Source organism: Protopterus annectens, chromosome 10.part0 (assembly GCF_019279795.1).
Source record: "Protopterus annectens isolate FY-2018-M chromosome 10.part0, PAN1.0, whole genome shotgun sequence".
NCBI classification, from domain to species: domain Eukaryota; kingdom Metazoa; phylum Chordata; order Ceratodontiformes; family Protopteridae; genus Protopterus; species Protopterus annectens.
Window position 1 is genome coordinate 1,744,907,683 of NC_056744.1, and position 11,397 is coordinate 1,744,919,079.

Genomic DNA, 11,397 nt, shown 5'->3' on the forward strand with positions numbered 1-11,397 from the left:
TCTTACACTCATTAGGGTATCAGAGCTGGTCAGAGATTTGGGATGCATGGCTGGGCTTAAAAAGGCCCCTGTGGCCGTTAGCCTAGTAAACACCTGTAAACATGTGAACCTGTGAACTGTAGTATTGCAGTATGCAGTTTTCTAGGTAGTGTTAGGGACAGAATGCAGGATTAAAGGGAGGAAGGAAGGAAGGGGAAAAATGTTGCAGGCAGCTTTGTTTTACAAGGCAAGTACTGTTACCTATGTAAATGAGAGGGGATTCTAAATTAATCTAATAGATATTTTCTTGACTTGGAAAAGGTGTTTAAGTGTAGCAGAGAGAAGGATGGAAGTTTAGACGAAGTGCATCAAGGGGAGGGGACTGAGGAGGTGACATTGCTGGTTTCTTATCATGTTTATCCTAAGATATTTCCATACCCTCATAGTTCTCACACGTAAACTACTTGCATTAAATAGCTAGAATACAAGATAAAAAGAACTGCAGTAGCTTTCATGCAAGCATCCTGTATGAAATGCTTCTGCCCAGCTATCTGCATGGTTTCAAAATACTTTCTTTTGCTGCATTGTTGATGTAGTAACTGATATGCATGCAGTATTTTATTATATCATGTTCATTTTTCTGTTTAAAATAAAATCAAGAAAAACACACACTACTGGATCCTTTTCTGTTTAAAATAAAATCAATAAAGATAATTTATAAAAATGTATATACACTGGGAGGAGTATAATGACCAGCACATGGACTTATCAAATCATGTTTAATCATTAATAAAAATTTACTTCATAAAAGGAATTTATTTTATTAACTAAAATATTACATCAAATATATTATATCTCATAGGTTCATAGATTTCTACTAGGTTAGCTGAGCATGTGGGCCATTTTAAGCCTAGGCAATTTCCCTTCCAGTGTTATGTGAACAATGAGGGGATATTAGAAGTTTCCAAACTGTTTATCATTGAAGAACACTGCGTATTAGACAGAATTCACCAGCTACGTCTCAGTCTCACTGCAATATTATTATCCTTCTCTACTACGGTCTGTATCCCATGATGCAATACTGCCATATAAAGGCAATGCCAGCTTCATATTTGTATAAACATATTTTTTGTACTGCTTTATTTCCATCTGGCCATATAATTAATTCAGATGCTTTGTTTTTCTCATTAAAAAGAAATTACATTTTTCTCTTTGTGAATATCTACATCTGTTTTACTCTGTTTTTATTTAATTTTGTCCTACAATAACTGAAGTATTTTGTCTGCCTCTCCCTCACAGGTACCTCTGCAAGAGCCATTACGACCTGGTTAGCCTGTGAGGGTACTGGATGCATCTGTGGGATCGTTCTACTTATTCTGCACGTCCTTGTCCTACATCAGTGCTGGGCTATGAAAGGATGCAGAAAGGCAAAAAACCACAACACACAGGAGCAGGTACCCGAGATTTTCTACTAAGAACTCTCTAACATTGCTTCCCCATACCCTGTAACACAAGGTTTAAATGCATTCCTGTAAACTGTGATTGGAATGCATAACACTGTTAATGCTACACCTCTAGTGAACAAGTACAGGTTGGTTTAATGTCACAATATTAGTTGTACAGCCTGGTAAATGGGCATATATGGTTGTTAACCTACAACTAAACAATGTATAGTAAAGAAGAGAAATGTTCTTATTATATCAGCCAATATATTATGAGGCCTTCCACAGCACAGTGGGTGTGTGACTAAGATTCTTCTTCCTTCCCTTCCAGTGGGCTTATTTTTCCATGAAAATCTTGGGTTGGAGCTTATTGTGATGTCATGTAGAATACTAGAACACCCTCCCTCCCAAACTTGCTAGCTTACCCCTAACAACTATGGATACACACATCAGGTAAATCAAGAATAGCAGTGAAAGTTTGACTCCTACATTGTTACAGGGGGATATAAATACATACTTGCTCAAATTATGGGGAACTCCAGTGGCAGCTGTCAGATGGATCCACATCCAGATACCAAGCAATAGCATGAGGATATTTATGGCTTATTAAAGAGGGTCTCTTTCACAAATCAACTAATATTGCAGCAACATATCTGTTATATCTGAAATTAGGGAGCCGCCCATCAGTTGGTTGATTACTGGGAAATAACCTAAGTATTAACTTCCACATCCAATTTCCCTATAGAGTGGCGGGATCCACAAGACACCAGGTAGGTAGAGACTCTAGAGGCTGAGTCCTGAAGTAACAAAGTCACAAAGAAATCCCAACCTTTGAAGTGACACTCCAGGAAATAATATTTGGTGTGGGCATAAACTGCAGACTATGCAGCTGTGGCACAGATGACTGCAGTGGAAACATTTTTAAAGACAGTGCTGAAAGATGTGACTCTCCTCATGGATTGGCCTTTGACAGAAGCATTTTTCAATGGATGGTTCACTTCCTGACTCCAAAAGATAATACACTTGATAATCTGCTCAGAAGTGGATTGCTTGGCAGATGGCAAACATTCTCTTCCTAAACTCTTCAGGTAGAATCTGAGTTGCTGGAACATGTCCAAGGTGTGAAAGGCTCTTTCTCCCCCAATTTCTATCACTAAAAAGAAAACATAGAATGACTGTTTTTGGCCCTAACAGACATCTGCTTCTTGGGTAAGACTAGTTTCTTAGAGAAAAGGCTTGAAGTTGTGAGATCCTGTAGCAAAGGTGATGGTCACCAGAAAAAGCATTTTCTGACAGACAAGTTTCAAAGCTGCCAAAGCAGTGAAATCATATGGAAGTTGGGCAAGCCTGCCGGTAGTGCCATAGGTAGAGAAGGATGAAGGAGGTAGCTGTCCTGGGCACAAGCTGGCAAGGGGCACAATCAGCAGTGGTTAAGAACTGCAGTCTAGGTACAAGTGCAGCAATAGGAATAATATAAACTGCCATGTCTAATATCACAGCTGCAGAAAAGAAAGTATGTAAAAGCTTATTCTATAGTTAGGAGCTTATAGATGCTCTTTTCTACAGTTTAGAGGACTTTTTGTCCTGAGACTGGAAAGAGCTTCTTTTGTTCAAGGACTTTTTTTGTTCTTCAACATCTGGTTTGGGGAGGTGCCAGTCTAGGGACTACCCATGGTACCAGTTTACCTACCCATGAGTCTGCCCATCAGCCATGAATTTCAAGTCCCTAGGAGGGCAATTTTTTTTTTTTTTTTTTTACGTGGGGGACATGCAGAACTTGTCTAAATTACTGTCTAATCAATTATTGGCCAGCCATGGGGACTTCCTTAGCCTGAACTAGAAAAGCTTTCTATATTACCAAGGAGCCGAAAGACTGAATTCATGTCCTCATGGCCACATAAGGTGATAAGGATGAGCTATAGCCTCTCTTGTTTGAATTATGCCATATGGTGCAGAATTAGAGAAAACAACTGGCATATAGGAATCAAGCACATCACTGGGGAAAGAATGTATCCAACATTAGCTACCTACTATTTAGAGCAGAAGAAGAGAAAAAGAGCCATTTTCAGTCACATAACAAATAGGTTAATCTGTAAGGCATCCCACCCCCAAAGGGTACTGAGTAGGCACAACTCTCAAATGCTCAGCTTCATAAATAGATAAGAGGAGCATTTGAGAGGCTCCATCAGCATACATATTTATTAGTCTTATCAGGTGACCTGCTGAGTGGGAGTTGCCCCTCTCTATGACCCACCGCATGACTTGCATTACCTTTTTACAATGATGGCAGGGATTTTACAGATAAGATGTGGCAAACTGTTTGTGTAAACAACTTTCTCACAATAGCCTCCAAGGCCAGGAGATCTCTTAACAACTTCACGTGACTGATGATCAGCTCATTCTATAGGAGGACACTTCTCTTAGACTATGAAAGAACTAGGGTGGGCTCCCATTCCATTCAGTGCAGTGTCTGCCATCAGTATCTTCACACACTGATTTTCTTCCCATGGTGAAGGAAGTTTTACTGAGGAGATTCACTTACCCAAAGTCTTAGATAGATGGAATATGCTAACAGCCAAGAAATCCCCATAAACAGCCCTTTATCTGCACACAGAAGGGCAGAATCCTGGTGAAGACAAGTAAATGAGACAGCAGTGCAGCAATAAGGCACTATTTCCAGATAAGATTTGTCCTTTCAAGCTTTTGTCTTTTCAGTTTATTGGAGACTACAGTTTTGTAAGCTTTGAGCAGTAAACCTTGGATACAACTCATTTCTTCCTTGAAAGAATAAAAGACTGAATTTCATTTCCTAGCCAGACTTTTTGTTCATATCATCACCGAATCAAAATGCACTTTAGAGGATCCAGAACAACATGGATTTTAGGTGCCTAGTATACCCTTGATCCCTGGTTTAATTCGATTCTTTCCTCTACAGCTGTTACAGTACTGTCTTGGTCTCTTGGAGTATGTTGAACGGATGCAAGAAAAAATAAAAAATAATGAAAAGAATGAGAAAAAAGTTATCTGGGTGGTGTTAGGAGGGTAGGATGGTGGAAAAGAGGGGGACACTGGGATGCAGTAGGGGCAACGGTGACCAGCATGTGAGTTCACCATGCAGTCCTTTACCTAGGGCTGCATTCCAACTAAGGACAGCCTTGCCTAGGTAAATGCCATTTTATTTTTAAGAAAACTGTAATTGTGCCCAGGTTTGTTTGATATTCAATAGGAGTGAAGGAACTGTACAACATGGCATACATCTTTCAGGAATCCCTGACAATTCTTGTATTTAAAACGAATGTTCCTCAGCAGCAGCACTACAAAAGCCTGAATAGTGTGTAAGGTATATCAACAACATAAATACGGAGTGGAATGCATTAGAAGTAAGACCATATATAATTTAATTTACAGTATGGCCAATTTCAAAGCACAGAGGGTTTGACTGAATACTCCCCAGATGACCTAAATTTGTGCAGCAGTCCAAGCAATGGAGGAAATGGCTGGCAGAGATGGGACTGAGCTGCCAACATGGAAAATGCTCACTGAGTCTCACTACAAAACATCATTTGGATGAAGACCTGTAGATGTAGATCCTGCAATAAGGACAACAGAGAATGGCAGCCCATGAGGCAGTATGTATCATAGGTTCATAGGTTCATAGGTTCATAGGTTCATACTAGGCTATCTGCCCAAGGGCATTTATAAGCCTAGCCCATAGTTATTTGGCTTTCGCCACCCCTTTAGTTTGAATAAAACTATGCCTATTATTTTGCTGTGCCTCTGTCAAGCAGTGACACTGAAGTAATCCCTGGGGTATATCTGTGATCCCCCATCCATTGGTCAAGATTCCTCTTGAACAAGGCCAGCGAGGTGCTCTGCCTCACATGTACCGGGATTTTGTTCCACAGCATAGGAGTCTCTGGGTGATGAATCTGTCCCTCCAGCATGTTCTATTAATAACCGTGTCAAGGTTTAAGTCTCCGCCCTTGTGGTTCTGAGGGATCTAGATTTTTGAGGTGAAGCATATTCATCAAATCAGGGTTTGACATGGCCTTATATGTCAGGCACAGGTCACCTCTGAGCAAGCGGTATGAGACTGAATAGAGCTGGAGTTCTTTCAGTCGGGCAGCATAAGACATATTTTTGAGACCCTTTATCCTTTTGGTGAGGAACTTTTGGGGCCTTTCCAGCTGCTGCAGGTGTCTGGTCAGATACATTCCGAATGGGGCATTGTACTCAATCATAGGTCTAATGAGTGATGAGTACAGGGGGGGCGATGACCTCCCTTGATCTAGATGTGAATCCCTTCATGATCAGGTGGGCAATGTAGAAGGTTTTCCTAACTACTTTAGCAACATGAGTGTCAAACGAAGGCTACTGTCAACCTGGGTCCCCAGATCCCTGATGACTTCTTCTGTGCTCAGTGGATTGCCACCTATATGGTAGCTAGGGGTAACCTTGTTTTTCCCGAAGGGTATGACTATGCATTTCTTGGCATTTAACTTTAGGCCATGGCTCTGGCACCAGTTATCCGTTTCTGTGAGGCTCTTCTGAAGGATATCTGTGTCAGATGTGTTTTCGACTATGGCGCCCAGTTTGCAGTCATCTGCAAACTTTGTCAGCCATAACCCTCCTGTGTTTGCTTGTATTTCAGAAAAGTAGATGCCAAACAAGAGTGGACCCAGGACTGAGCCCTGTGGGACACCACTTGTGACAGGCTTTGAGTCTGACATGGCTCCAGCAACTCTGACCCTGTGGGTTCTGTCACTTAGCCAGTTTGCAACCCATCTTGTGATGTATGGGTTTACATTCAAGCTGATGAGTTTTTTGATGATACCTGAGTGGGGTATTGTGTCGAAGGCCTTTGCCAGGTCAAGGTAGGCTGTATGGACTGCCTTTCCCTCATCAATGGCCTTGGTGACTGTCTCGAAAAAGTCAACCAAGTTTAAAAGGCATGATCTGCCTTTGACAAAGCCAAACTGGGTTGGATCCAAAGTCTGCAAGTTCCCTATGTCTTTATTTATGAGTTCCATTATGATCCTCTCCATGGCTTTGCAGATAAGGCTTGTCAAGCTAATGGGACGGTAATTTCCAGGGTCGGTGGAGGCACCGCCCTTGTGAAGTGGGACCACAGTCGCGTCGCCACTCCTTGGGTACGTATCCTGAGGTGAGGCTAAGATTAAACAGCTGTCCTAACTGCGGGTTTAATTCCTCATTGAGTTCATGGAGCACACAGCCGGGGACACCATCCGGTCCCATGGATGCTGTGTTTTTGCTTTGGAGAGAGCAGTTCTCACCTGGGCGTTGGAGATGTTTGGGGGCTACAATCCTCTGGTATAGATATCTCTCCTTTTGGGGAGGGGGAGAAGTTTGCACTGAACCTGTCAGCCAGTATGTTGGCAATGTGTGTAGGTTCAGTAATCTTCACATCATTTTGAACTAATTCTGAGCATATCTGGGAGTTTCCTCCTAGGTTTCTAACATAGCTAAAGAAGGCCTTATGATTGTCTTTTTGAATCCTTGGCGATTTTCTCTCAAAATTTGCCTTGGATGATTTTATGAGAGCTCTTAGTTTTTACTTATAATGATCAAAGGTGTCTTACCTTTCAAGGATTTTGCTCTATCTTGTAGTAGCTTCCTCCTTTTGTTGTAGAGCTTGTTTATGGCTGGGGTCCACCAGACTGGACGCTTGCCTTTGGTACAAAGAGTCTTAGTTTTGTTTGGGATTGCCTGATCCATGCAGTCCTGTAGGTGCTGGTAGAAGGCATTTGTAAGTGATTCAGCGGTTTGAGTAATGTTTACCACTGGCTCAGGGGCCTTAAAGGAGACCACACTAGTTTTTAGAAGTGTGAAGTCAGCTTTTGAGAAGTTTTTCACTGTGGTCTTTTTTGTTTCAGGTGGGGGCGGGATGAGGACATCCAGCGAGATTAGTTTATGATCTGATCTCACCAGTGAGGGGTATACTTCCGGTGTTGAACATTGTGATCCCATGTTCGTGATGATGAGATCAAGTATGTTTTCTCCTCTTGTGGGGATGGTGACTACACACTGCACACCTGATATACCTTACACACTATAGCAGCATTGTACTAAGTTAGCCAGCCAATGAGAGCAGACCTGGTAAGAACCATGCAGAAAATCTCTTAAGTCCTGCTGGATAATGATCATCACTTCAGGTGTGCAGTGTGTGTATAAGGAAGGGCACACCTGTAGCAGCTCAGTATAGCAGCATTGTACTAAGTTAGCCAGCCAATGAGAGCAGACCTGGTAAGAACCATGCAGAAAATCTCTTAAGTCCTGCTGGATAATGACTGTCTTCCTCAGCTCCTGCCTTACTGCTGTCCTAAGGTGCCAGGAGCCAAATAGAACTAAAGGGCCAATAAGGAATGGAGGCCTGATGGTCAGAGAGGAAATGGGGACAAAAATTATATTTTTTTGTAATACGTTAAACTGAATTCGGGCAATGTATGCAATACTATCTGAATTCTGACCTTCCAGGTAGACAAACAGAGGCTTTGCTCCATGAAACAACAAGTACTGCACTGACCCTTCACTGGAGTATGTTCTAATTTTAAATTCATAAATAACCCCAAAAAATAATTATTAACATGTAGTGCTTTTGCTTCTTGTAGTACATCAGACTCACTTTATCTCTTTGTTCTTTCAGATTAATATGAACATTAAATGGACAAAAGACATAACCTCGTCAAAAAACAATGTATCCAGTTGTGAAGGTGATGAAAGTATTTATAGCTTGCCTCACTGAAGTATCTGGATTTTGTAAATACCTGTGAAGAGCAAGCCAAAGGCGACTGAGTCTCCAAGCAAAATAGATTGATTCTCACTGCCTCACTTTAATCTTTCTTATTTTCCTATTTTATGGCTTTAGCTATTAGTATTCACTTCCTTAACACCATTGAGCTTGAGTTCATGTTCTCTTTCCTATGGATAAACAGCACAATCTTTTTCCGTCTTACACACACGCTCACACATTCATGCACACACACACATGGCATGTACACACACACATACACGCACATGCACATAAATAATGGAAAAGAAGTAGTTGCCAGTAAAATAAATAATTATCTGATGCATCTGCTTGTGACATCAGAAAAATCAAAGATGGCAACCAATTATAAATCACTTTATTTAACGATTAAGTGTTGTGTATTTCATTTATATATTTGTGTAACAAGAAAGCTATAACACAAATTGCATTTGATAAAATACAGCGACCATTAACATAAAATTCTGCTTGCATACTAATGAAAATATATATACAAATATATGTATATAAATAAAAGCACAACCACTCATTTTGCAGACATGTTTATGCTGCACAGCCTTTTGTAAGTACTGCACTACCTTTTTGCATTTTTGTATTAAAATGGAAAAATTTGTTTTTCCTTTTTTTATCATAAACTAAATGGATTAAATGTGGACACACAAAAGATTAACATACATATGAGATACTAGAAAATAGAAAGCTGATAAATGAGTATTTTCATGAGAATGTCTCCCTTTCTACTTCCTGAAGGGCTTAACCCCAAACCTAAATACAATATTTTGAGATAAAATAATTAATGTTTTCTGTGTTTAATACTCTTTATCATATTGAGCATCAACAGCTTTTTTCAAATAATAATTCACCCCTGAAGTTAGTGATGTAAGATCAATTCTGCATTGATGTGCAGACATGTACACGCCGCTGACATCTGTGCCATTAATTATTGACATACTGACATTCATGCCATTCTGAACAGCATCTCTGTTGCAGTTAATCCCTAGAAAGTAACCTACTGCCTAGCAACAGAAAGGAGCCAGCTTAAACAGCAAATATTACCCTTACACACATCTGTAACTTCTATTGTTGTCAGTGTTGGTGGATATGAACATAATTGCAGCCTTCTATGTGTGTTCTGTGGCAGAACAGCTATCATATTTTGTCATGTGTGCAGTATATTCTCATCAGAAATCTGGCACTACAGTTTAGCATTTTGACATGTCCCTTGTGTGTGTGTTTGCATGTCTGTGCGGAAAGGATGGTTGTGTGTGTGTGTGTGTACATGCACGTATATGTATGTGTGACTGTGCGCTTGTATGTTAGTGTGTGTGTGTGTGTGTGTGTGTGTGTGTGTGTGTGTGTGTGTGTGTGTGTGTGTGTGTGTGTGTGTGTGTCAGTAGCTGTGCTAATCACTAGTGATTAGTTATTTACTGATTTTGCCTGATGTCAGTATACTGTCTTGCATATCTTGCAGAATTTTTCAGAGTTTTACTACTGCCTATGTTGTCATCTTTGCTGACACTGCTCCACATGTTTGTGCATGGTGGTGACCTGCTTTATTTGTGCATCAATCTTGTGTCACATTTCAGTTCTTCTTTCTTTCTTAGTGAAGATGGATCCAAGAGGCCATCAGAGTTAGGAAGAATAAATTAGACAAACAGCCTGCAGTCTAGGTGGCATGGAGTATGTAAAAGTTTTAGTCTTAAGTTAATAATATACTGTAAATTCAGCTACTATGACTACGTGTCAGAGGTACCAACTAGAGAGATGGGTGTTTCAGCGAAGTGATGCCCATGAGGTACTGTGTTTCATGGAAAAGCACACATCTGGAATGCATAAAGCCATTACTAGGTTCCATTGTATAAAAGGTGGGGAGTAATGCATTTCACAGAAATCCAGATAATTCTACTTGTAGAACAAAGGGCACTGATTCTCCAGAAAAGAGTTTGGGAAATTGTCTAGAGGCACAACAGAGGGATATGGTAATGATTTCATTATCTGTTTTAAGCTGTAGTGCATTACCTCAAATCTGAACCATGTGAACTGTAATATGTACTGTGTCTCATGTCTCAACACCTGACTGGTTACTGTCATAGATACATAAGCTACATAAGCCTTACATGAGTGCTGAGCCCTTGGACCACAGCATGGCAATACACACATGACGAAGTACTTTTATGTGAGGTACCATATCTAACAGCTGGTTCATGACTCTATTAGTTTCTTCACTTTAATTCATCCTATTTGTCATTTTGGTTCACATAATGTATAGAGGATCAGATGTTCTTATCTGGGAATTCAGCTCCTTGCATGGGACAGTCCTTGTCAAGTTTTTGATAACTGAAGTATAGCACCTTTTTGACTAACTATTATTGAAGAAATAAGATATCAAACAAGTGAAAAACAGCAAAGCTTCAGAACCAGACAATATGTCAACTGAAACCTTTATGACTGGAGGAAAATCTGGTGATTTTATCGGAAAGAAGTTCAGTCTTATTGTTATCGCAAGGCAGAAATAAGTTGTGTTTAAGGTTTAATATTCAAAGCTGACAAATTAACAATTATCAGTTAACTGGGAAGGCAAATGTTTGATAGTATGCACAAGTCAGGTCTTGGAACAGTTAAGTACAAGGAATAAGCAAAACATTTAATATTATTAGCCAGGATTGCCGACTCAAAACAAGTAGTTCTCTAGCTGTATTATCTAGGATGTGTACCATAACAACAACCTAAAAGATGACATGTTAGCATTTCCAGTACCAGAATGTCCTTGGAATAAAATGAGCACTGATTTGCCCCAGTACAAAGAGGTCAGATATTTCATATGTGTAGATTATTATTCCAAGTTCCCTGAAATAATAAAATTGACAAGCACAGCAAATGCAGATATGGTTGGTGCATTAAAAACTATATTCTCATGACAGGGATACCTGATGATGACATATCTGATAATGATCCAGAATACAAAAGTAAGGAAGTTGGAAAATCTTTAAGTAGGAATTCAGATATATAATGTCCAGTCTACACTATCTGCAGTATAATGGATAAGGTGAGAAAACTACACAGACAATGAATAGTGAAAGCTAGAGGGATACAGAATCTCAGTTTTAGAATATGGGAATAGTCCACTCCAGGGATTTAAATCTTGCTCTAGCTCAGTTGTTAATGGGCAAAAAGTCAAAGAGCAAATTA

At 40.0% G+C, this 11,397-nt stretch overlaps 1 protein-coding gene across 1 annotated transcript in view; it reads left to right on the forward strand.

Annotated features, from left to right (window-relative positions):
• Positions 1 to 8,973, forward strand: part of LOC122814475 — a 93,487-nt gene extending 84,514 nt beyond the window's left edge. Inside the window, exons 4-5 of the mRNA XM_044087054.1 lie at positions 1,279 to 1,433; positions 8,086 to 8,973. Of these exons, the coding sequence (XP_043942989.1) occupies positions 1,279 to 1,433; positions 8,086 to 8,184 (254 nt within the window). The 3' untranslated portion in view covers positions 8,185 to 8,973. The remainder of the gene's footprint in view (positions 1 to 1,278; positions 1,434 to 8,085) is intronic.
• Positions 8,974 to 11,397: the final 2,424 nt, after the last annotated feature.